Raw genomic sequence first — 27,530 nt, 5'->3', positions numbered from 1 at the left:
TGGGCTCCCCAGTACAAGAGGGATGTGGCACTACTGGAGCAAGTCCAGCGAAGGGCTACACAGATGATTAGGGGACTGGAGCATCTCTCTTATGAGGAAAGGCTGAGAGAGACGGGCCTGTTTAGCCTGGAGAAGGCTGAGAGGAGATCTTATTAACGTGTACAAGTATCTGAAGGGAGGGTGTCGAGAGGATGAGACCAGACTCTTTTCAGTGGTGCCCAGAGACAGGACAAGAGGCAACGGGCACAAACTGAAACACAGACAGTTCCATCTGAACATGAGGAAATACTTTTTCATTGTGAGGGTGACAGAGCACTGGCACAGGTTGCTCAGAGAGGTTGTGGAGTCTCCTTCTCTGGAGATATTCAAAACCCGCCTGGATGTGATCCTGTGCAATGTGCTCTAGGTGACCCTGCTTGAGCAGGGGGGTTGGACTAGATGATCTCCAGAGGTCCCTTCCAACCTCAACCATTCTGTGATTCATTCTGTGATTCTGTGAAAAATAAGTTGGTGCTCTCATAGGCTAGGGAGAATGAGCTCTTGCCTTTTCTGATTTTTCACAGCATCTGAAGAGCTGTCTCAAATGCCTAGATGAGAATTATTGTCCAAAGAATCTGACAGACCTCTGATTAGTGGTATGTTCTAGGAGCCTAGGAACCGCATCCCTCCCGAAGGCAGAAAGGTTTGCTGAAGCAACTGCAAAGGTGTGGCATAGCCATTTTGTGAGTCAAGTGCTCTATAACACAACATGAAGTAGCTGAAGCTTACAATCATTATAGTCCATGTTAAACAAATCTTCAAAAAATTGTGGAAAACATTGCTATAATGATCACAGTTTTAGTCATTTTAATCTCCTAATTCTTCCACAATATCACTTGAAGAAGAAGAGAATTTTTTAGCATATTCCCAGGGGTTTGAATATCCACCAATTCAGACATACTGCAGGTTATTAGTAGTCAGCTTAGTGTTTTATCGAAAGCTTATTTTAATTTAAAAGTGAAATAGTTTGTGTCTCAGCTGAGATGCTAAATGATATTCAACTCAACGCATAATTTCAAGCTGAAACACAAGTGTTTAACTCATTTCACAGTTACAATTTATTAATTGCCCTTACTGTAGGAGTTTGGTACATCCTATTTCTGGAAACACTTTGCAGAAGAAGCCTCTTCAGGTGTTTAATATGCAAGAAACTTTTCATGCCCTGCTTTCCCTTACTATTCTCATTTCTTGCCACATTCTTCAAGACACCGAGCCAAAGCAGAACATGTATTTATCACGAAGTACATCAATATCTCATACATAAGTACTACTACTTACTATCAGTCTTCTATATTACTTTAATCAACCATTAGGACTCTGGTTAAACTGCTGCTTTTTCTGAGTATCCAACAAAGGATACTCAGAAACAACAAAGGGTTTCATGGGGCGGGAAAGCATAACTTGAAATTGAATTCCCCAAACAATGAGAGGAATCTTATAGTCCTCTATGAGCAAAAATTAACTTGCTTATTTTAGAGAAGAAACTTGAGTTTCCCAGTCGTGGCATAACAAATCTTTCTTGATCGTTTCCTCTTCTGTCATCCTAACAATGACAACAGATTGAGTAAATTCTTCCAACTCCCCTTTTCTGCAATCTGAGATTTGCCAAGTGTTGAATCGTGTCTTAGTGGTTTACACCTTTTTTAGGTGGTCTCCCACACGTGTACTGCATATCCTTTCAGTTTAACAAAAAAATTAATTAAGCAACAATTTTAGACAGCAGTTAAAGATATTTAATTGTTGATACCCTATGGTCAGGAATAGAAGGGAATGAAGAGTGGATTTAGGGGAAATCTGAACAAGAGGGAGTGGTTCCATCGACATGTCCAATACAGTTCAAGAACTCTGACTCTGTAAACTCACCAGTGACTTCATATGCATTAATCAGCATCACTCAAAAATTGGAACCTCCATTGTTAGAATGATTTGCTGATGTTTTGGAGGATGGTGAACTTTCAACTGTAATGGCAACATACATCTTTACACTAGAAGGAACCTTTAATTCAAGTGTGTCACTTGTGTAGCAGCTGTGCAAAAGCTCTGAAGAGACTTCCTGGAAAGTATTTTTTTGCCATTTCCTTCTCCAAGCAGATACTGCTTAGAAGCCGTATCCATTAAGCAAAGTTAATCCAGATGAGCTGCTTGCAAAGATAACAATTCTTATGAGTCATAGGCCAACTCTGCAGTTAATGACATAAATGCCTTATCTAGTATGGTATTAATCATGCCGTATTGATTATCATGATTGTAATTCTCTGTATTCCATACTTCCTATCAGTGAAACAGATGAAATGTTGGATACCAAGAGAAATCTTAGAAACTTAGTGTAGTGTAGATCTCATGTTGAGTTAGTGACTAATTGCCCCTCTGATTTTCTCTTAACTTCTTTAAGGCCACTCCTTGATAGGTCATTGTACTCACTTCGGCAGGTTTGGCTTCAATTCCATTTTAAACAATATCATTCTATTAAGAGTAGTGATGGGGGAGGTATCAAATAATCAGCTTTTTCAAAGGAAAGCAGGAATTGGAGTCAAAGTTTTTAAGACAGAATGTCTTAAAAGTATAAACAAGTTATATACATCAGTGTTGTTAGCCCACTTTTCCATTTGGTCACTTGGTCTAAAGCAGTTCAGTTCTTCCATCAGACTCATTTTCATGTGGTCAGGGGTGGCTCCTCTCAAAGTCAGAGGACTGCTGCTTTGTATGTCTCCATGTCTTCTGTTTGTGTTGGTCTACAGAGAGCCAAATATTTTTTGTGTGCCCCTTTCTTTTCTCTGGAAGGGGAAATGCTAGCCTGTCTGAAGCTAGTTACTGCTACTTCTGCGAGGTCTCCAGCAGCTTCTTGTTCCCCATTCCCCTTTGACCAGCTATTGTGTCTGCATCCCTATTTACTTCAGGTTTTCTGTTTGATTGATTTGTTTGAGGGAGGGTGCAAGATTGCAGTACTTTCTGGCTGTACTTCAATTTAATTTCTGGCTAGACTTTTGCCCAAAGCAGCAACTTTCGGCTTAATATGCTCCATAGCAGCACTCACTGACTGAGCGTCTCTGGTCTGTAAGGATAAAATTTCACTCTTGCATTCTTTTTTTCCCATATATAGGGCCCATAACTGCCTGATATATTTTCTTTTTAACTTCTGAGAAAATAACCTAAGTATAACATTTTTCTTTTAAAGGGCAGAAAAGCCTAGTCTTTTTCTCCTCTTCTTTTTAATCAGGTATTTACGGGATTTGCACAAGCACATGTAAGCTTCAGACACATTCTTGTTGCCAGCTGTCAATGTCTGATCCAAAATCTCTACCCACTCAGAAAATGAAGCTCCATTTGTTTCAAGTTCACAGCATCATTTTTGAGTAGTAAATCAAAAGCTGACTTAAAACACTCCTGCGACCTAACATTCCTTGTCCTTGCTATGTTGAAGAAGAAACCTGAATCATAGGTGGTGGATATTTTCACATTTTAGGGCTTCTACTCAGATATTACGATATTTTATATGACTCTTATAATCTAGGATTGCACAGTTCCTCTAATATCTTTCTTTTCACTTGACATTTTTCTGCTACTGGGCTTCATGCTGTTGCAAATTTATGTAGAAATTATCTCTGTCCAGGATCTGCTGTTTGCCTTCCTTGGTTCTCTCAGGATCTTCAATTCCACCATCCCATGGTTGCTTCAGTGAAGGCTGCCATCGACTTCGTCCCTGACCAGTTCCTCCAGGTCTAGCAGAGTGCCTCGTCATGTTGGCTTATTGCTCACTTGGATGAAAAAAGTGTCCCTGATGGAATCGAGGAATCTCCTGGATTGCTTGCACCGTGCCAGGTTGCCCTTCATGAGGATGTAGGAATGGTTGAACTATTTGCCAGATATTCATTATTCTTAACTCCCCAGTGACATAGTCATGTGTAATGTCATACCAAATTAACTGTACCTCTGATCCTTTTTTCCCCATCCAAGTCTCTGATCACTTTTAATTCCTTTCTTGGGAATGAATCCCACAGTCTTTCACTCTAAGCGGGGATCTCGTAATATGCACCTCTACACCCCTCTGGGGCTGTAAAGCATCTACAGCTCTTCAAGCAGTTTCATGTTCTTTCCTGGAAGAGTTCTTGCTCAAGCCAACCTTTTGTTTAGTTTTGTTCTTCATCTAAGTATGTGTGGGGGCAGTGTCAAAAGCTTGTCACACTTAAGAATGATTACCTCCAGTATTACAGATTCCATTCATTGCTTCTATTATCTTTTGTCCTTGGAGGAAAAAAAAAAAAAAAGATTTTAAAATGAATTTAGCCAGGAATACATTCACTAGCATGCTACATTTACAAAATTAAGAACCTTGGCCCTTCCTTTTTTGTTTTTTTTTTCTTAGAATTAGAGGTCAGAATTTCATTGGATTTCCTCATAGATTCCCACAGCAGCAAACCAAAAAAACCTGAAAGGTAAAGCTCATCTTCAGATTATTGCACCAAAATATACTTGAGCAGAATATTGTTGATTTAATTTTCAAAAGTGTAGAACTAGGCATGCAATGATAATTAAGGAAAGCGCTTTGAGATGGCCAGCAGTGATATAAGCATGCTTAAGCTGAATTACAATGTCATATGGAATGAATAAATGGATCCAAAGTCATATCCTTGCATAAGCTAGCCTGCGGTTGTGCAGGAAGGTTATTGAGTTATATTTCTCATTGTCTGACTGCTGTTGAATCCTGCAGGTGCGTAGCAGCAGATTGCACCTGCTGTGCTTTTTTGTGTGTTGGGTACTTTACGCTCCTGTGTTATCCGTGGAAGTCAGCGGCTGATGGAAGCACAGCAGATGGCAAGGAATAAATATCTGAAAGATTCAAGATAGGCATGTCTGGTTCTTTTAGTTATCAGAGTATTCCTGGAAGCTCATAAATGATTATTAAAGGCGTGAAATGAGAATCAGTTAAATCTCCTCAAAAGTTTAAATGTTACAGTTTAAGGTAGAAGTTGTTACTCTTTTCCAGACAATACCAGAAGGAGCTTTTTAATTGAGATTGAATGTTTAAAGAGTTACCAAGAAGGCTGTAAACATTTAGATTCAAACAACTTACTTTGACGCTAAACGACAAATATTAGCAAAAATGTTTGTATTCTGTTATGCATGCATTATGATAGCTTTTGTTCAATTTGTTTTAGATGAGAAAATTGTGGAAAAAATCCGAGCTTTACAAATGAAAGCTGAAGACTATGATGTTGTTAAAGTGATCGGAAGAGGTGCTTTTGGAGAAGTGCAGCTGGTAAGAATGTCCTGATTTATTGATTAGACAGATTTGTGGCTCCAGCCAGAAACTGCCCTGTTTCAATCGTGCACGCGTTGCATTTAAAAATGGATTGTTACAAAAATTAAATTTTAAAGTAGGTATTATTTTCTTTTGTGCATAATAAATAGTACATCTAAGTTTAAAACTTAATCATAATGRTGGAATGGGAGGGAAGGAATCAAGAAGCAGTTTGCCAGACTTTAACCAAAATGAAAAAGGCAGTTCATGGCAATTTTAATTTTTTTAGCCACAAGTGTCAACATATAATAATGCCTCAAACCCTCCTTTTTAAGAGCAAGCTGATAGTGCAACAGAAAAGTTTTGTTTTGTTTTCGTAACTGTGATGTTTACATTGTATTTAACTAATATTATTCATGTAAATGTTTTTTGTTAAGACTCTTTTCTTAACATTCCTCGCCCGCCAGCATAGTATCGTATATAAGATCTAACATAGGGGTGGTGTTATGTCTTTAAATCTACACTGCAGATAAATTAAACTATAAAAACAAAATAATAAAAGTTTTCACTGAGTAATTTGATGCATCATGCATAGGCTGCTTTGCCTTTAATTTTGATTTGTTGTGGACTTCCAAGTTGTTTTGTGTGATAAATAATACAAAACTGTGAGCATATGCATAAAAGGGGTTGATCTGTCAATTTTGAAATACAGTGTAGAAATAAGGACCAAATGGCATCTGAGAATGCAAACACCAGGAACAAGTTATCATGAATTAAGAGATTGCACTGTATCAGCTGATCCATGATAATTGTCTGTATAAGCATTTTTAGCTTAAGATAGATGTGAAGCAAGTCAATGGAAAGGGGAGTAATTTGCAGCTTTTGAAGCTTGTTGCCTTGTGCTAATTTTGCCTGTGTTTTTTGACACGAAATTGGCATTTCATTCTTCTGTGCTATTTTTGCACTAAGATATGGGTAAAATCATATAACTTTGTAATGTAGAGCATTTTTGGAAGATATGATGATATTTTGGGGTTTTGTTAAGAAATGTAAGTTTTTAAAAACAACTCTGAAGTGCTTAGAGGAGCTGCACAATGTATAAATACAATAACTTTATTATGTATCTTCCATATTAATATTGGTGAAATAATAAAACTGGAGTGAAGAAAATTACTCAGGATGAAAAACAGAAAGTAAAGAAAAAAAAGCAAGCCTATAAGACTTTTATTTTTCTTATTGTTTGTTTACCTTTTAGCAGTGACTTGATCTAAGTTGTGCTGGCTAAAACAGATGTAATTTTGATCCTTCTTTACCAATAAGTCAATATTTATTTTCTTGATGAAATAATTACTAGAGGTGTTTCTTCACTTGTTGTGGTAGATGAGTTAAATACTGGATTCCTCATTTAGTTAATACAATGTAAATAAGATGAAGCTTTTGCTTAAATATTCTTCGTGACAAATTGTGTAAAATGCCTTTCAGAGTCAAATGAAAAATAGAGTGGGGGAAAACTGCGGCTAGAATGTTTGTATGACTCATGCATAATTTTCAAATTTAGATGTGATTCATGTAACAGTAAAAAACATTTAATCAGTGTTTTTTTAATTTATTTTGTTTTTTAAGGCAGCTTCATCCATGTGTGGCAATATGAGAATGTAGCTGCTCCTCTCCTGTTTCTTTCTGGGTCTGTTCTACTTTGCTGTGTTCAGAAGAATTTATGAAGTGTAGACAGTAGCATTTCCAAAGATACCCATTCACAATCAAGACGTTAAAGAATTAATGTATATATTGCATGTGCTTTTATATCCTTGCTGGCAAGAGATAAAAAACAAAACCTTCAGCAGAACCCTACATATTTGAAAAGGGGCTGCTGCAGGGAGCTGTGTAAGAAAGCATGGTGCTCTTAGGCCTCTGTCTTTTCACTGACAGTTGTGTCAAATATTTTATTCTAGTCTTCTAATACTGATTTTTCTTTCATTATATGTTTCCACTTATGGTAGCTAGTAAAATCAGCTTGTAAGGACTAGAGTTCCTCTTCCATCTGTTATAAGGGGAAAATAAAAAAGAGATCCCTATAACCAAAGCCATGTGCATTTTTTAGATGTCATGCTGATATGTTTGCTAGAAGCATGCAAGGGGATTGTATTTTTCATGTGCTGCAGAAATCAAAATACATTGTTTTCTTATGCACATTTATAAGCGCTTAAGGATTTTCTAAATAATTAACTACTCTTCCTTTGCTTTTTACATTTAATTTTAAATACAAGTTTTAAATTTGTTCTGGCTTAGAATGGAAACTTTTTTCCTTAGTTCACTGTGTCATACCTGTACCTACCTTTGAAAAATTCTAACTTGGAGACGATAGTTCATGGGGTACATACTGTAATTATTTAGGTAGTTCAAGGGGGCTGAAGAAAAGCTTTGCTTGTCATTTGCCATCATTATAATGTAATGTTAATATTCATAGTAATTTGGTCATATAAAGTTTTTTTTTTTTTTTTTTTTAATAAGCCATTGAAGCCCCAAAATACAAAGTTAAAAATGCCTGGGACTGGAAGGAAATTTCTGTCTGTGCACACTGAACTTTTCACACCAATTTGAAAGAACACTCTTTCCCTGGGATCTAAAAAATATAAGTAGAAACCATAATACTGTATTCCATTACTGCTAAAAAGCAGTGGGTTAATAAACACAACTGTAGACCTGTACTAATATTAGCTAGTGATGAGGGCATACATACCTAGATATTTTGCCTCACAAGGTATGATACAAGTTTAAACGATTGAGCTGCAGCCATATCTATTTCTGTGCCATTCAGAATGTGAACGCCACGGCTGCAGATGATGGACTTGCAGGAATCAAAATATTTTGCAACACATTCTGTGATCAAAATAGAAGTTTGCTTCAGTTTGGGCCAAACACGGAAAGAACCAGAAATAAAGTATGCTTGAATATATGAGTTAAGTTCACGAATTTCACATCCTTTTGTCAGCACGTGCAATTGTGCATTGTTAAATATTTGTAACACAAAAATAAGCCAAAAAATGAGCGTGTTAACGTATCGTGCAAAATATACAGCCTATCACTCCCTTCCTTCCTTCCAAGAAAAGAAAAAAAAATCCAAAGTCTGTGCTCCCAGGTGGCAGTCTGCTGTGAGAGAAGTGGGGTGTAGAGATGAGCTTCCCCCAGATCCCAGCTACTATGAAAAACGCGCTCGCCACTGTTGTATCTCGTAGCTAGATTTACAAAAACCTGCCTCTTTTCCCTTACAAATTCTGTCCAGTAAAGAGATTTCGGTCTGAGCATCTGACTTGGTGGAAAAACAATTTTCTACAACTCCAGAAGTGTTAAACTCTGCTCTTGCGATCCGGCCTTCGGCTTTGCTGGCTCTGCCGTGGTGGGCAGAGCTACACAGCCGTCATCAGCTGCCGGATCGCTTCTTCTCTTATGCAGGGAGTGAATAAAAGTGACTGGTGTCTAGGGCAGACATAAAAATTGAATTACGGTGCTTAATATGGTACTCGTGATTTATGCAGAAACAGTGATTGATGAAAGCATGTCCTGGGTACGTCTCTGTTTGTTTTTACTTGAGCAAAAATCCTCTTGCTTTGAAACCGAAACATATGCTCAGTGCCTTCTCCCAGGTCTGATGACAAAACACTGACGTTCCAGCGCCATGGCGCGCCGCCCCCATCGTACACCTGCAGAAGAGCAAAGGAAAGAAAGGCCAGCGCTTTTCCTGGCAGCTGGGCAGCGAGGCATGTCCGGGCGGCAGTCTGTGCTGCGGGATTGCATGGTGCTGCAAGCCGGTGGTTAGCGCGCTGTGTGTGAGCACGGGTAGTTTTTGCCATTAAGGGTTTTGTATTAGGTATATTAGGTTGTGTTTGCCAGCCGCAGCTGATGCACACTTCCATAGTGGTGCGTATAAAGCAGTAGTGGTCTATTAGCTGGAAATTTTTCCAGGACGTTAACTATGGTACCATTTCTGTGGTAATTTCCTATGGCTCTGTTCAGTATTTTGGGATATTTACAATTACTTCAAAATCTTATGCTTAATTTCAGTACTGCATTCTAGGATTTTCCTTTTCTTTCTTAAAATGGTACCAATTTTAATACTATGTAGTTAATCTGATAACTCAAAACAGTCTTATTTTCTTTACCTACAGATTGTCTCCTGATAGGAATGCTGTAGGAATTATGGATTCATTTTGTGGTTACTTGTTCTTGAAAGTCTTATCATTGATGTTCTTTTACCTTTCATTAGTGAGGCAGATTAGAGAGAAATTCTTACTTCATGCATTTTCATGAGTTAAACCAGGCCATGTTACTCTATGATACTGGCATGAAGGGATTTTCCTACCTATTTTGAGAGTGACTCTAGTGATGTGAGCCTGGAGTTTAAATTTGGCAGTTCATTTAAACAGTTGGAAGAAACTGAAATATCATGACAGTTTAATAGCGGGATAATTTGCTGTATGAGCTAGTGTCTATATGTGCAAATACAGCTTTGAGTAAAGAGCACAGCAGCCTAAACGCCTAAAGAGCCTGTCTTCAAGGGGCCATGGGAGTGCTATGAGAAGCAATGCCCTTGCTCAGCCTGTTCACCTGTAAGGCACGCCAGGACACCGCCAGCCTTCGGATGTGCCTGCACGCTGGGTGCTGCTTCAATGCCTTGGTTTTTGTAGAGAGAAAAGATCTATCTTGAAACTTTCTCAAGAAATAATTTAATCAACTAATAACCTGACAGCACTACCTCAGACAGATGCACAGACTGATTTCTGTCCCCTCCTTATTTATTTTGCTCTTCCTGTGCAGGAGCTTGTTTCAGGCTGTACTGACTTTTGGAGACTTTTTTTTTCTGGTAGCAGGAAACAATTATTCTCTTACATGAAGTCAGCTATACTAACCCCACCCAGGCGAGAGCACACAGTGGTCTGAGGAATCATAAACTAGTAAAATACGTTAGAGAGTTTTATATATGCAGTTTCACAGAAAACACTTCTTTGATAAAGCAGTATTTTCTTCGAGGTTGATGGACCTTGTGTTTCTTCTGTTTCTGAGCAGAAGGATTACAAAAGCTCTACTTTACGGAATATAGTTTGTGGTGCTCCACCAGTTCTTTGTAAATAATCCCATCTGGGATTAGTAAATGGGAGGTAGGCAGTTCTCAAAATAATATCTTAGATAGGACACGTTCACTAGTGGGTTAGTTTTTAATGTCTTAAAACACACCTGTTTTTAGAGTTATTAATGTATGCAGGTAATGTGTTTCTGTTTTGGGGTTTGGTGGGGGATTTTGATCTAGCTCTACAGAAAGTTGTTGGCTAGTGTTAAAGTATGCAAGAGGCTAATCCTAAAATGTTTGTACCTGTATCTTGACAGCAAAAAGCCCAGTTTGAAGAACAACAGATTGATAGATGACAGTGTTTCTATTTGTAATTGCACTGCTTCCAAGACCATTTTTTTCAGCTAATACTTATCCTGTTTCTACAAATCCTGCCTGTTGGCTTGAGCGATGTGAATGCTTACAGTTCCGCAGGAGGAAGGAGACTGATGCTTCCATAGTGTAGAGCAAACGGAAGGTACTTTCCTGAAGCTTTGCACTGCAGACAGGATGGGCACAAAGTGTATACTGCTGGGCAAAGAAAGATGCTGTTAAACATTCTTCCAAGTAGCATAATTACGTTGGACAGTGTATAAACTAATAGGTTTGGGGGATATGGTTTATTTTACTAAATGTTATATCTTAGAATGCACCAGAAACTCTTAACCATCTGGTTCTGATTTCGCAAATTAGGCCACTGAATTTTTATTAAGTTCATAAGAAGAAAGTATGCAGACACCTAAGATGCAGTTAATTTCTTTTTTCTGCTGATTTGGACATGTTATAGCTGAAAACTTTTCAGCTTGATTTCTTCAAGGAACGCTCACTGTTAAAACATGGATCCTTTAGGTGATTACTCTATAAAGTTGAACAAATCTAACCTTGTTTCATTAACAGGGTAATGTCTTTACAGCCTGTGTTCTAAGGATTCTGTTTCATGTACATTTGTATACATCATGGATTCAGATGAAGAATTTTCCAATTTTTTTCCAGATTTTGTGATAGAAGTTTTAATTTCAGATTTCTCGCAACCTGTATATTATTGATTTTACACCATTCAAAATGGATTTAGGAATCAGCTAAGGAAAGAAATCGAAGCAGTCAATTTTTGTAAAAATAATAAGTAAGCAAGCATTGGAAGAGACTGATGAAGCACTGGACTGCTTGCAGAATTTATAACATCGCTGAATGAATAAAAGGATCAACTGGTAGATGGCGTTCAGCATAAGAAAATAAAAAACTGAGTTATACTTTATTTTTCTTTATATGATGGGATTTTGATGGGGAAATAGAAGAGCATTTTCCTTTTCTTCTGTAAATGGAATTATTTCTCTCTTTTTTTTTTTTTTAAGTGTTCTGGGTTATATGAAGTAAGCAGAGTCACTCAGAAAATACTACAAACAACATTTCCGTTCTCTGTAGGAAAGTGAGACTTTTCTCATTTTGAGAATTTCTTTTTAGTAATTTCAATTTGAGTAAGCTGACTGCTGCGGACACCCCTCATAACGCTTGTACGTCAGTGTGTCATCAGAAAACAGAGCCCACAGAGCTCTGCAGCCTCGGCTGGGCACTGCCGTCTCCCGCCCCTGCAACACCTCCTCCTGGGTTGCAGCAGCAGCTGCAGCAGCTGGCCAGGCTCTGGCATAGCTTCCTTCATTTGGCATCCTTCTTGTTTCGCCCCATTATGTTTTTTGGAGCAGCCATCAGGTTTTTCATTCCAGGTTTGGAAGTTCTCAAGCTCTTACTGTGTAGAAATCTGCATATAGGAAGACCTTGGGTCATCAAATCCCAGAAAACAGTTTGCAAATAGGAGAAATATGCTATGTTGGTATTTAATTTTGTTTACAAGACATATTAAAAATGTTGTTTTGGTCCTTTTCAACCAACAGGTTCGCCATAAAATGACACAGAAGGTTTATGCAATGAAGCTACTTAGTAAATTTGAAATGATCAAGAGATCAGATTCAGCCTTTTTCTGGGAAGAAAGAGATATTATGGCCTTCGCCAACAGTCCCTGGGTGGTTCAGGTAAGGAAGATATGGACCAGTATAATAATAATAATAAAGCTATAAATCTTTCCCAACCTTGGGTTGGTTTTGAATATGCATTTAAACTCAAATAATATGTTAGATTCAGATCTTGCTTTTAAAGATGTATATTTACAGAAATTTTGCTGAGTTTTGTTGTTCTTCATTTATATTTGGCTGCACTGTAAGGCAGATTAACTTGTGTATTGGTCACTTCAAATGCATCATAAAATGGAATTAAACAGAATTTTGAAATAGCTACATAATTACTTGGAATGTAACATTTTCAGGGAAACGAAATGAGTTACTGTTGCAGTTAACAAAAAATCTCTGTAGGAATGTAAAAACAAATGTCAGCATTATTTGTTAAAGTCAGTCTTTCCCAGTGATAGCATCATTAGATTGCAAGCAATTAATATGAGCGTGCTTTAAAAAGTTACTGCCTTCTCGGCTGAGATATGGGTGACTGCACACTCCTAGCCTCCTGCAAGACAGGAGGCTAAAACTGATGCGCTTAAATCATCTTCAGTTAGTGGTCAGTGACTGCATCTCAGCCCAGGAGCGATACTCACCAGCTGATGGAGAGTTAACTTTAGCTGCTTCTTAGCACAGTTGCTTGCAGCTGTCTCATGATGTGCATTATCATAGTATTTGTAATATGGATTAGGCCTTTGGGAAGCATTAGTGTTAAATGGTGCAATTTGTTGTAATTGGTAAATTAGACCAATTAATAAAATGTGTGGTGAACACATGTTTTACTAACATTGTTAGTACTTTATTTTGTTAAATACTTAATATGTTTAAACACTCTCAGGTATATTGCCATGCCTCTGTATATTTAAAAGCTAAAGACAGACCTTAAACTTTTCACATTTTTTCAAAATAATTCACTTCATGTATGCAAACAGTGTTTTCAAGTTTTTTCATTTGTATGTATGTTTTGCTATTCTGAGGATATTCTTGCCTATGCTTGGTAGAAATAATAAAAACATCATCTATTCTGTTAAGTTACTAGTTTGTTTTTGTTCTAATGACAGAGGGTTTTTTATTTTTCACAATTGAACTGCAGTATCCTGCAACTGAAAGTAATGAGAAATGTATGACTCAATTTTCAAGGGAAAGTGTAGCAAGCATTATATAAATATGAGTGTGTGTATTTGTTAATAGCAAATCTTGAACAACTTAAAATATAGTTGCAGCTGTGCCTTCTATGATGAAGCATATTCGTGATATATTTAGGTATTGCAAAGGATAGGGTATTCAGCTGGTTTTAAGAAAATTTAGGTTCTGCTGTCAGCTAGTAACTGGGACAGGTCACATAGCTTCTTTGTGCCTTCTTTTTTGCACGAAAAACAAATGAAACCAGAGCCCTAGATAATATTGTTTTTATGAAATCCTCTGAGAGCAATCGTGGAAAGTGATAAATATGGGCATAATGTTTGCAGTTATTGTTGTGTCATATTAATATCTTTACATATGAAAATAAAGAAACTATTTTAGTTTTTAATTTAGATTTTAATTACCAAATATATTATCACATTATCTATATTGCATGTATTATTTATGAAAACAAAAGCATCCAGCTGCAGCAGTGCAATATATATGTCCTTTGTTAATAATATACAGTAAATTTTACTCCAAAGCCCCAGTCTCCCTAATAATCTTCCTACCTTTCATTCCCCATAATGTTCCATGACCTTTCATGACTCCTTGTTTTTGATGCCTCCCTTCCACTCATCCTCTTTATTCACTGCCTTTGATTTTGTGTTGGTAGCTTGAAGATGTGGATTATTTTAGTTTTTAGCTTAAAGGAGCAATATTCCCTTAGAAATAAAGTGAGAGGGACTTTCAGAGGCCTGTTTCACACTAGTTGCTGGACAGTTGATGGTAATGCTCTGCTCTTCTGGGCTGTCGTCAGACCTGGTGACGTATAACTGAAAGCCTCTAAACTTCAGTGCTCTAGCTCTGAAATGCATATTAAAGAGATTAAATTTTCATTATCATGTCAGGAAGTAACATACTAGCTGCCACATACACCAAACATTTCATTGTTAAAAACAGATACTTTACGTTGTTTTATGGTTCTTATCTTCAGGGACATGTATTTTTTTTGTCATTTCAATGTACTTGTTGATTTAGGAGGAAATCATTAGTGACAAGTGTTGTTACAAATATTTACAGAGACGTGGCATAAAATACATGTGAAATTCAGAAACAGTCTGAGATGCTGTTCATTGTTGAGCTATTTTCAGACCAATGCAGGATAATTCCCTTCTGAGTTAGCATTTTGCATTATAACTCTTAACGATATTTTTGAATGCCAAGAAACATGGATATTCAGGAGATCTCATACCAGAGTAGTAATTAGGAAATCTTTTTTTTTTCTTCCTTAAAAATGGAAAAAAAAAATTGAACTTCAATAAACCTGAAGTTATTGCCAAAATTAATATATAATGTGGTTGATTTGAATATAAAAAATAAAGTTGCTTTACACAGATCTTGAAAATGTATGTTCAGATGTAATGAAACTTCAAGATAAAGTACTTTATTATTTTTCCCAGCTGTCTTTGAAAAATAATTGCTGCATTTTCTTTTCTTTTGTTGCAGCTTTTTTGTGCCTTTCAAGATGACAAATACTTGTATATGGTAATGGAATACATGCCAGGCGGAGATCTTGTAAACCTTATGAGCAATTACGATGTGCCTGAGAAATGGGCCAAGTTCTATACAGCCGAAGTCGTTCTTGCACTTGATGCAATTCACTCCATGGGCTTGATACACAGAGATGTGAAGCCTGATAATATGCTTTTAGATAAATTTGGGCATCTAAAGCTGGCAGATTTTGGCACTTGCATGAAAATGGATGAAGTAAGTATGCAACAGACTAATTTATCATCTATAAAACTGTAATTCTAAGGTTTATTTTTGTGCGAGTTATAATACCCCAAGGAATATTCATCAAATTGTCCACTTGGTTGGAAAGCTGTTCCTTGTTTCCAAATTTTAAATACAGGGTACTTCAAGTTTTGTAACATTGTCTATAATAAACTGTTCTGGCACACGGAAGAAGGAAATAAACTTAATTTTTGTTATTTCTGAGAGCATATGTGTTTATGAATTTCTGAGGTTTGTCTTTTTTTGCCAAATTTCTGAAAAGCTTATAAGACAACTCCTAGTTTCAACATTAGTAATGCTGGAACAGTTCATAAGCTGACATTTTTCTGTAAATGAAATTATTTTAAAGAGAAGGTACAGTCCCTATGATTTTTTACCATGTCTGGTTGTTCTCTTAGCATCCCCTAGTGGTCATTAAAGTGAGGTCACAGGCAGCAGTGGCACATTATAGATTGATTAAGATTTATCCTAACTATTACTCAAGATGTTGTATATTTTAAACTGTCCAGATTTTACCATGCACAGCCAGAGAGACTTTTTTATTATTATTTTTAACAAGATGTACTACCTTGTATTATTTAAGGAGAGTTAAATATAAAGCTACTTTTTTGTGGTTTGCGCTTTTTTTTTTAACCTTCACTGAGAAACAATATGTTATGCTGTAATGTAATACTCTTGCTTCTTCAGTATAACAAATTCTCAAACTTAGTATAAATGTATGTTATCATTGATCTGGCCTTTGAAAGGTTTCTATATTAACGTTGGCAAGGATGATCCTTTTTAAGCTTGTTTGCATTAATGTGCTAGAAACTTTCTGTATTGTTTAGGCAGTGCTTGGTAGAATCTCTGCAGTCTGCTTAATTTGCATTTGCATCGTTATGAAAATGTCTTAAGCTTACCTAGGAGCACTGGTTTAGGGGGTTGTGGGGTTTTTTTTTCTTTTCTTTCATGTGACAATATATTAACTTCATTGAACAACTACAGCTGTTTATTGAGATTCACTAATCCATTTAGTTTTGCTGATGTTGTAGATGTTATTCCATAGGCAGACAGATTGTTTACCTCCACTTCAATTATTTAGTTGTCCACATTTTAATGGACAGCATTTACTTTAATTGGAAAAATCAAAAGTACTATTTAAGCTCTTAAAGTGAACCCCTTAGTCCTTGCAAAATTAACCTTAGTTTTGAGCCAACAGACTGCCAGTTCTTAGCAGGCCTTAAGCAATTATGATGTTTATCAGAAGAGACAGTAAAAAAGTTTCACAAACCTTGTAATGTAAATCTACCAAAAGAAAAAAGTGGTGATTCCTTATGGTGTTTGAGGGATCCTAGAAATGGTAAACCTAAGCTTATTTTTTCTTGTTAAAGGAAAGGAATAATAAAATATGGTTGATCTTGTTGTAAATGTGAGAAGCATTTGCAGATTTCTCATAAAGAGTTATAGCAACCTCCAGTTTGAACTGGGCGTCATCAATGAATCAGTGATCCCCTAAAGAAGTTAATTTTTTAACAGTTTAGATTTTAAATTCTTCATCCTTCTCAGACTCAATGGAATGGCAAAAATATTTTATACCAGAAGCTTTAGAAGTTGAAAGGGTTCTGGACTGTCTCCAAATCTCATGCTGCTTCTTACAAAACATGAACACATCCCAGCTGTGTAAATATAATATTGATGTTGGCAGGATGATTTCTAGAAAATATATGCTTACCCAATAGTTATTTTCTCTGACATGGAGTTCTTTTACCAGTTGTACGCATTAGCATCTTCCTTATGCTGTTGAGAGCCCAGGAAAATTTTGCTGCAATTTGATAAGAGATGCAGTTTAGAAGAGAGATTTGTTTGTTTGTTTGTTTGTTTATTTATTTGTAGTGGAATTTAAATCTGTATTCTCTTAAGTCTTCCAAGCCAGTCCAGACACTTGCAGTAGAATTCCTTCTAACCAGTATATGGAAGGATTTGCTAAATGTTTCAGTGATGTTTTCCAATATAAAAAGAACTGGCTCGTTTATGTAACTCAGTTGTGGGTTAGTTTTTCTTCTTCTTCTTTTTTTTTTTTTTAATCTGCAGCAAGGCAAATATCTGTATAACTGAATAAAGAATGGAGTTGACCTCAAAGTCTTAGTAGGAGCTGTAGTTCTCTCCATGTTTAGATGTTATAAGCTACCCTAGTGCGGGTTTCGCCAGATTCAAACCTTTGGGTTCTGTGGGTAAGAAACTGGAGTCACATCGCTGACTACTGTAGATATCGTAGAGCCAAGCACTGCTGGGTTGTCGGGCTCCAGGCTCGGCCTCATAACTCCGGCCTATGCTAACTGAGCTCTCAGCCAAGCACAGGTTGGGAAGGGTATCTGATGGAAAGAGACTGAGAGAAGGAACATTTACCATTTTGGTAATATCCCTTCAGCTAAGGCAGCTTATTTGAAATAAGCAGCATGTTCCTCTTTCTAGAACTCCACTCATTTCTCATTAAATGTCATCCAAAACTCTGTGGGATCTTTCTCACTCCAGTTACTTGTCTGTAGCATGGTGTGCAAGCCCAAGTGTGGTGTTGACACCTGATCTGAACTTTCTTACCATCTCTGCACCAGTACCCTCCAGCTCTTGTTTAGTGGAAAGGACTTCATGAAGGAGTGAAAGTCTAATCCTGAAAGCCTTGCTCCTAGACAGCAAGTTGCTCAGGTCTGGCTGAGGTGCTCCTGAGGATGAAGATAGAACTGCTTTGTCCTCAGCAATATAATATTTCTCTATGAGGCTAGGAAACACTATGACTTTGGGTCCAAGTTTTCATAAGCTTTGAGGACATACTTTGTCCTGTGTCTTGTTGAGAGCTTTGTTTATTTATTTATTTATTTTTAATTCTGCACTGCACATCTTCACTTTAGCTGCAGGAGCCTCCCTCAAGATGCAGTTCCAAGGTCTATATTGATTTTTTGAGGTGATGAGAAAAGTCTCAGGTAATATGCAGGCTTTAGACTCATGAGAAGAACCTTTGCTTCAGAACTGCTAGAGTAAGTGCGCCACTTGGGCATAAAACAAAGAGGCTTCATATTTGAAACACAGAAATAAGACTTTATCCGGAGAAAACAGCACCCTTTAGATCTCGTCAGATGATGAAAATACAGAATGCAGAAGTCATCTCGCAGAATGTAGAGAATGTCAAAATGTCATGTACTGCTCAAAGAGGACTTCTCTGGTTCCTTGGCTTTGATGTTGGAGATCACAGAAATTAGTCAGACTGCAGTATTAAGAGTATCCAGTACTTAAAAATACATACAGAGCAACACCCAAGTTTTTGGAAAGAACCAGTGTGTAAACAAGAGGAATAGTGGTCTGGGAATATTGTAGCCAGGTGATAATGCATTTTTAGATTTGTTCTTGAGATGGGAGGTAGAGAATTTTATGGGGAGAAAGTGCAGCCAACTCCACATGCTTGGGAGAAATACAGTCCATTGAAAACTGCTATTAGCACATGAGGCCCTTTTGCTTGTAGAAATATTTTTGTTTGCCTTATTGTTCAGTTCTTTGACATCTTGTCTGAAAACTGGTGTTCTTACCTAGAATTCTTTAGCATCTGTAACATCCTTGAAAAAAAGGTTTCTTATTGCTGAACACTGGCCATTAGATTTAGGTAGGGCTGGTTTTTCTTTGGCACAACCTTTGATTTATTTACATAAGACTTCATAAAATATTAACATGTATAAAATATTAAAAAGTGATCTTGTTTTGTTGTATTAATTATAGAGGAATGGGAAATGGCATGTTATTAAGTGCTTAGGTATCACAGTGTTGAGATTGGTCGAAGTACATAGTTCTTGCGACTGAAGCTATGGTCTTCAGAGAAATCTTTCAGAACTGTTTTGGTGACTTTGCTTTTAAAGAAGCTTCTTTCCTGAGGAGGGATTCAGATGGCTTCAGCCAGTTTTCACTGAGCAAAGACTCAGACTTTCCCTTTTTGTAATTTTGCCTTTGGATAAGGAAGGCACGGACGTGTACCAGTGCTGGGGACTATTGCCTCACTGAGATGCCACGGTCCTAGTTCATCAGCAGAATCAGACTAACCTACAGCAGTTTCTCCAGTGCTCGAAGCAAAGAGAGACTTTGCTTTAGTTTATTTGCCAGTATTAAATGTACTCATCTGTATTCTTCTCAGTCCGAGAAGGCAATAGGTCTTTGTCTATTCTAAAAAGTTATTTCACTTTCTTATGCCAGGATGGCCAGGTTATGTACTTTAGCATAGAAAACAGAGGTTGACCTGCTCTTCATTCTAGAACAGGCACTAGTTACACTTTACTTAGACTTCAGCTTCATAATGGAGTTTTAGAAGTAGATAAGCATTTATGAGGAAGACATTTCAGTACTCCTTAGGTCTGCAGTATTTAATCATCACCTTAATTTTAGCCTACCAGTTTATTACTCGGGTTTAGTACATAAATAAAAACTTTTAGCAGTTCATATTGTATGTGAAAAGAAATCTTACAATTTGGTGTCTGATTTTTACATGTCAGTATAGTTCTGAAAGCAAAATGTTTCTCTTAATTTCTTTAAAAATGTATTTTGGTTTCAGTTGTTGCTACGAATATCATATACTAATATTCAGCCAAAGCTGATGGCAAAATGTATAAAGAACTTTCTAAGATGACTTAGAAGAGACTTTAGGCTGAGCTACAGAATAAAAGACGAGTGTATTTTTGGTACTTTTCTAACTTCATCCAAGATTTCATTTCATTCATCCATCTGGTCTCTCTGGAATGAATGCAATGAATTTGATTAAAGGAAACAAACCTCCTAAGTTTGAACCAGCATGCTGGCAGATCTGATGCTGTTCCTGCTTATTTTTAGTCTCTCAGTGTGAAGCAAAAAGGATAAAGAATTATTCCATTAATACAGTTATGTTAATATGTTAATAAAAATAATTCATATATTCATGTTTTACTTCTTTTTAAAAAAAGCTTTGATTTTTTTAAAATAGATTTTCCTTTCCTTATTTGCTATCTTTAAATAAAAACATATAACTACAACACTTTACTTATAACTTTGCTTATTGTCTAAACTAGATAAAAATGGTATGTATCTGCTATATGAGGTCTAACTCCACGCTCCTCAGAATTATTCAGAAGCTTGTCCTACACTTCAGTGAGGTATATAAACCAGTCCAATAGGGTCTGTGGTTCAATTTGTTAACATAGAAACCAGCATTAAATCATAAATTTTGTTAACACTTGAAAGATGTCATTAAAAAGGAAAAAAGCTGTGGAGTAGGCAGAGGAGTAGAGCCTATCAGGGACTGTCATTTCAGTCCACATTGCTTCTGGTGCAGAAATGGTTAGATGCTTTCAAAAATATCCCTCAAACCAAGTATTTTGGGTTATACTTCGTATATTTTTCTGGGCTCTTGATGGGCTGATAGTAATTTTGCTGAAAGACAGTGCAGCATTTGTAATTAAAGAAGCTCTGAACGGTTGCGTTTGTGCAGACAGGCATGGTGCGCTGTGACACGGCAGTCGGGACTCCGGACTACATATCGCCCGAGGTGCTGAAATCCCAAGGCGGGGACGGCTACTACGGACGGGAGTGTGACTGGTGGTCTGTCGGGGTCTTCCTCTTCGAGATGCTAGTTGGTGAGTAGCAATTTTTTCTGCCAATAGGATTATCAAGTAGTCTTTACTATGGCTTTATCTGTGCTTTACTACAATGCGCCTGGCTGTAGCTGAGTATCTAATAGCTTCTTACTTTTGGCCGATGCTGTTGTTTCTCTCCTGCTTCCGTTGCCTTCTCACGCTACAACGACTGCTTGTGCGCTTGCACAGTGCTTAGCTCCCTGACTTTGCTCAGCTTAAAGCTAACTCTTAGAATAGTTTTAACTTGGGTCGGCTTCCTGTTTACTTTGCAGTCTCAGGAATGCTTGTGCCATCTCAGGGGCAGTATTGAGTTGTCAGGGATGCAGAGATGGGAAAAGAGTGGGAGGGATGCTTCTGCTTTTTTTCAGCACTAGCAGGGGCTTCTGTTAGGTTAACTTGACTATGGAACTACGGCCTGATTCTTCCTTATGCCTCAGTCAGGATTTTCCAGTAAAATACACTGGACTGCTATAGCAACTGACATAGAATATAATCTGCTAAAGAGATGAGTCATCCGCAGCTTAAAATACACTGAAGATCAGTATTACAGTCTAGTAGCAAAATACTGATTATACAAGGATGGAATCGAGCGTATAATTATTCAAAATCCAAATCAGCATGTTCTGGGAATATTTCAGATCTGATGTTTCTGGCATCCGGAGCCAGGAAAGATGCTTGGATCTATGATGCTATTGAAACATCTCTCTCTCTGGGGATGGAAGCAGTTTGACATAGAAAGAATGTTTTATAATTAATAGTCTCTCATAAAAATTTTTAGTAATAAATAACATTCTTAGCTTACGAAAATACTGAACATAGCTGTCCAAAAATGCTTTCTCAGAGCTTCATTGTTTTTTTTCTTATATAGGAGAGGGTTTTCTCTTTTATTCCTCTAATAAAAATAAAAAGAACAAATGTGGGAAGGTATAGCTTTTGCAGGAATTAGATTATATAAGGGAGCTTGACTGGGACAAAAATCTGTCTACATTTCATGGCAACACCGTGTTTTTTATAGATCTCATATATTTTCCTATCCAAAATATATCTTGTTATAATGTTTCAAGCTACACTGTTTTTACTAGTTTTGTGGGTTTTTTCTTTTAGCCCTCAACATCATTTTTTCTTGTGCATACTGTAGTCTGAAAACTTTGCTTTCATTAATACTGTGATTTTTCAGGCTCTTTTTCTGATGGGAACAAAGTAACAATTTTGTTTCTGTTGAAGTTTTAACCATGGCATAAACCTACATGTGGTTAACACTATACCCTTTCTGCTGAATACTGTCTTCATTCTTTGTGGTTTTAATGAAGCTTTTTTACTGCTTTTTCAGATGGTATTTATCTGATCATCTTTCCTCCTGTGAAATGGGAAATCTTCTATCTATGCAGTCTTTTTGAAATGTTAAAACCTGCTTCACCTTTATACTGATAATTACAGGGCCTAGTTATGCCCTGTAATTTTCTACAACCATCATCATATTCCAACCTTAACTATATTTACTGTCTAACAGCGCCAACATTGTTTTCTTCAATGACTTAGTTTCCACATACTTTTTTCTAATACTTTGAGCTTTGATGAAACCCTTATCCCTACTATCATCTTATGGTATTTTGTTTATTGAAGATTTATTCTTTTTCAACTTCATATTACAATATCTCACATAAAACAATTTTAGCACTATCATTTCCATTCTGAAGTAGCAGTATTAATTTCAAAATCCAGTTAACAACAATTGTTTTTAAAAGCCTTTGTGGACGCGTTTTGAATTTGGTTTTCTCTTGATGATCATATTTAGTCTTTCCATATCATACATTTTGGTAGAAAGCATCTATTTTATTTTGCCTTTACATATCAATTACTCTGTCTATAGTCTTTTAAAACTATATAATTTTATGTTTTAAAGAAAGCATAAAGCATTTTAGCATTCTGTTTTTAATAAAGATGCAGTACCGATGCAAATCGTACTACTTCTGATTGTGCATTTAAGTAAAAGCTAAAATGTTAGAGGATGAATCCTATAATTACTTTAGTTCGGTGAATTAGGATTGTTTCAAAGTGTGGCCTAAATCAAAACTTTCTAAGACCTAAGACAACTGAGAGGAGGAAGTTTTGGAAAGAGGGAGACAGCAGCAAACACCCATGGAATTAGTGCATTCGATTAGAATGAATTTTTTTTTTTTGCACAGATGTACTAGTATGACAACCTAAATAATACTAAAAATCTCAATATTTAACTCAAATTGATATGTGCTAATTTGTTATTTTGCCATAAAATGACCGAATTTGTTTTTATATGCGTCTTGAAAGCTGAATGGCTTTTATACATTGGTCTGTTAATACATTTTTTCATGTATCCAGGTTTTTAAAATTTTAATAACTTATTGCAAGTGTGTAATCAGAATGCTGACTTTGCTGCTGCATGGTCTCTCTCCCGACGCACACACCACACCAGGATGGAGAAAAATTGTGCCCAGTTCACTTGCTTGTTCTGCGTCTCCATTAAGCTTATTGCTTGGTTGTGAAGAAGGACTTGCCTAGGAGTTGAAAGCTTTTTGATAACCAACCCAAACCTTTTGCGTACTCAAAATGCTGTCAGCTAACTTGAATCAGCATCAATAAATGTGCGTGTCATTTTTGTAAGCTGTCCTAATCCTGCCTTCCCAAGGAGATGTCTGCAACAAAGCTAAAATTAAAGCCTGCAGACCTTGGGATGAGAAAGGGCTGGACTTTAAAAGCCACCTCCCCATGTTAGTACGGGAACCCAAGCTAATAGAATTCATCAGTCAACAAGGTTTATTAGCAGGGGTTTTAACAGTGCGGTAGCACCCTGTGAAGGTTATTTTTTGGCCCTGGCTTACCCTAGGCAGGTGCAGGCAGAGTAGGTCTGCGTGCCTCTGACACCAGCCGGAGGGGGCCTCCGTCCCGCCGGCCTGCGGGAGCCCTCGCGGATGGGGATGTGTGCCGCTGCCGTCCCTCGAGTAAATTGGAAAACACAGCGAGAGGCAGAACAAAAGACATAATTTCAGTGGGCAAAATCTTGGTAGTGATATGCAGGATGGAGAAGGGTTTAGTTTGCAACGCAGGCGTTCGGGGGAGGGGATATTTTTAGCAGTGTACGTTGTTTTGTTCCCTGCATTCCAACTAAAAAAAAAAAACAAACTTCAGCTAAAACTGCTCCTAGACTCTTCTTTATATCTTTTATATTTTTTAACATATTTGCCTTGAACTTGACTAAAAAACATTGTTAATTTACAATTTTATTATTTTTAGGCGATACTCCTTTTTATGCAGACTCGTTAGTAGGAACCTACAGTAAAATTATGGATCATAAGAACTCATTGCATTTCCCAGATGACGTGGAAATCTCTAAGCATGCAAAGAATCTTATCTGTGCCTTTTTAACTGACAGGTATGTGTATATATTCTTTTGGTACTACTTCTATTTTAGGTGGTCGTAGCACATTTACATTACAAAAATAAATGCCTTCCATCTACTTGTGCTAATCTCTCCAGATCTCTTCTGCATAATCTCCTGCTCTCGGGTTTTTCTTTTGGGGTGGTTTTGCAGGCTCTGCGTTTTATTTCCGTGAGCAGGTCTGACAGTTCCAGGTCACAATGCGGCTGGTGCCAAACGAATCCTCCCGAGTGTAGCATGAAAGGCAGCTTGTAAGCTCCTAAAGACAGAGACCAGGTTGTTGTGCTGCAGGTCTAAGGGGGTGTTAGATAAAACTAATAGAAACAAAGTCTTCTATGCAATAGACACGTATTTACTGAGTTTAAGTTTGCTTAAACCATTTGAACTTTTTTCACTTGCTTTGTGGTATTAATTTACAGTTACAGCCTGCAAGCTGGAAAAGAGTGTTGTTTTGGCTATAAACAGATCATAGAGGTCTCCCTTTGTGGAGCCGAGCTGTTTATTGGTGTTAAGCTGTGTAAGCTTGTTCTTGACCTAAACACTCAAATTTTCTTCAGTGCCAGAAAGCAGGGAATCTCTTAGACTTTTCTGATGGACTTAAAAGAAGAACACTGCAGGTCCCTAGTGGATTGATGATGCCTGCTTACATTTTCCTGTGATCAGGAGTGAAAAAAGAAAAAATTGCGATATACTGATTTTGTATTCAAAGAGGGACTGTCGGGTCTGTTGAACAAGATAGATAAAGATAGGCTCACGAAAGATGTGCTTTTGTGGGGTTTCTCGCCCTTAGTAGCTAAAGGGTAGAGAGAGAATATGAGCAGCATTTCATAATGCACATGCGGCATGCGCTACGTGTGCGTGTCTTCCTGTTTATATTTAATACAGTGCTCAAGCGATTTATTTAAAACAGATGCCTTCTTTCTGTATGCGTGATGGCTGCTGAAGCACTTAAAGTGACGAGCAGGAGTAAGCGTCTACGCTGCGACTTACTAGCTCTGTTGTACGCGTTGTTTGTACGCATGTTCTGGTAGATAGGTTTAGGAGAGGCTTCTTTCAGTGATACTAAAAGTTTCTTGTTGCACTGAAGATTTACTTCGTTGTAAATACCAGCAAAAGATGTGTGAGGGCTGGTTCTAGGGGCAGAGGGTAGAATTCTTAAAATATTTATTTCAGTTAAGCTTTGAATAACTGTTCTGTGCACTAAGTTAGACTTTCCTTCACTTGCATCTTAAGGTTTGTCATGTGGTTTGGCAGACACTGAGCTTCTGCAGGTTTTTTTCCTCCTAGGGTTTTTCTTAGGGTTTTTTTCTTTTTCTTTCCTTTTTTTTTTTTTTCCTTTGCTTCTGTGCTCCCTTTCTTGCTTTACTCCACACGTGGCAGACTCCAGGTTCTGGCCATTTTAGCAGTTGCAAGGAGAGTGCCTGCTACAACACTGAAAACATTTTGTATGAAAAACTGCAGATCAGTGGTCAGTTTTGTTGTTGTGGGTTTTTTTTTTTTTTTTTTTTAAAAACCATTTATGTGGCTTGCCTAGACCAACCTCAACTCCTTAATGGATGTTTCTTTGCTGATTAGGAGCAAGTCAGAATTTAAATAACAAAAATGAAGTGCTGTTTTTCCTAATGTGAATTTGGCTTAATTGCTTTGTTTAGGGATGTGCGACTTGGGAGAAATGGGGTAGAAGAAATAAAACATCACCCTTTCTTTAAGAGCGATCAGTGGAACTGGGATAACATTCGAGAGAGTAAGTAAATTAGCTTAAAAGTTGTATTTTTATTCAGTATTTGCATAAGCTAGCCTACTTGTTCAGTAGTAGTAGGAATGGATAAGAATTCAGGCTGTGTAAATTAAGTAAATATTTTCTGTCTATCAAGAAGCTTGCACAAACTTTCTTATTTATCATGCTTATTATAAAAACTAAATATACATTTTTCCTGCTGAAACTATCCTTATGTTTATCATGCTATTCATTTATAGAGTTCTGTTTTGAATGACAGAATTGGATGGTTTTTGAATTCTGACCAACGAGAAAGCCTATTGCCTTCTGTTTCTTTGGGGGGCCGGGGGGGGGGGGTGCATGTGTGTAGGGGGGGAGCGTGTGTGCTTTTTTACCTTCTGTAGTTAAAACTAGTTTAAGAGCAGTCTGTCAGTTTACTACTGTTCATTTAAGGCAATTTGAACTTGACTGCTTTCGGTAAACTCCCCCAAACACTTCAGTTCATGAGTTTGATCATAACTTCTCAAGTTGGATAAATTTACTGAAGTTTCTTAAAATGTTGATTGTATTTGGAGTTGTATTCTAAAATTTGATTACATTAGCAAATATATTGTGTGCATTAGAAATTGCATACATTTGGAAACTAATGTTAAAATTACTTTTCTTCAGAAAAAAAGTCTTGGCGGTAGTATTTACACATCTGTTGCATGGTTAATATATATTAACCAGCAAGACATATTGTAGGCTTTGTAACGTTATAGAGATACCAGTATATGCCAGGTTGTTGAATCTTGGAGTAAAGTTAATTTTTTCTCCCCTTCTTACAGCTGCAGCTCCTGTTGTTCCTGAGCTGAGCAGTGATATAGACAGCAGTAATTTTGATGACATTGAGGATGACAAGGGAGATGTGGAAACCTTTCCAATCCCCAAAGCCTTCGTGGGAAACCAGCTGCCTTTTATAGGATTTACCTACTATAGAGACAATTTGTATGTGACATTTTAATATGTGTTGTTAGAAATACACCTGAGGTTTTTCCTCATCTCCTATACTTTTTTTACTCTAGATACATTATTCATTCACTGCATTATATTTAATTCTGTCCCATGGTGAAGATGTGAAATGGTGATTTTAAGTAGGATATATTAGTTATCACTGTTTTGATTGTTTTGATAACTCTAATTTAACAAATGGTATTTTATAAGCATAACATTACATAATGTCTTTTAAAAATCTGCTTTTGGTTTAAAATACTGATAGATTTGTAACTTAGTTGTAATATAGATTTTTCTTAGTTGCTTTAGAAGAAAGTTTACACAAGATCATAGCTTTCTATCCATTTTGCTTTGATTTTGCATCATTAATCAGGTTCAGTGTATCTGATAGTTATGGAATAATTGTGAGTGTTAATTAAAAATAATAATGTGCTATTGATTTGAAAAGGTAAATGTTATACTTCACTTAAGAAAAGGTCA

At 37.0% G+C, this 27,530-nt stretch overlaps 1 protein-coding gene across 7 annotated transcripts in view; it reads left to right on the top strand.

Moving 5' to 3' along the window:
* ROCK2 (Rho associated coiled-coil containing protein kinase 2) overlaps window positions 1-27,530 on the top strand; it is a 55,632-nt gene that overhangs the window by 3,266 nt on the left and 24,836 nt on the right. For 3 of the 7 annotated variants that reach the window (XM_026078989.1, XM_026078995.1, XM_026078940.1), the window contains exons 2-8: window positions 5,196-5,296; window positions 12,272-12,409; window positions 15,017-15,277; window positions 20,781-20,925; window positions 24,196-24,334; window positions 25,993-26,084; window positions 26,885-27,044. In XM_026078989.1, the coding sequence (XP_025934774.1) occupies window positions 5,231-5,296; window positions 12,272-12,409; window positions 15,017-15,277; window positions 20,781-20,925; window positions 24,196-24,334; window positions 25,993-26,084; window positions 26,885-27,044 (1,001 nt within the window). In that variant the 5' untranslated portion in view covers window positions 5,196-5,230. Of the gene's footprint in view, window positions 1-3,649; window positions 3,877-4,402; window positions 4,473-5,195; window positions 5,297-12,271; window positions 12,410-15,016; window positions 15,278-20,780; window positions 20,926-24,195; window positions 24,335-25,992; window positions 26,085-26,884; window positions 27,045-27,530 lie in introns of all 7 variants that reach the window. The other 4 variants (XM_026078949.1, XM_026078959.1, XM_026078979.1 and 1 more) reach the window with 4 other exon arrangements.

The sequence above is a fragment of the Apteryx rowi genome, unplaced genomic scaffold (assembly GCF_003343035.1).
Source record: "Apteryx rowi isolate R43461 unplaced genomic scaffold, aptRow1 scaffold_114, whole genome shotgun sequence".
NCBI classification, from domain to species: domain Eukaryota; kingdom Metazoa; phylum Chordata; class Aves; order Apterygiformes; family Apterygidae; genus Apteryx; species Apteryx rowi.
The sequence above is the reverse complement of the archived record's forward strand: the minus strand, read 5'-3'. Positions and strand labels throughout refer to the sequence as shown.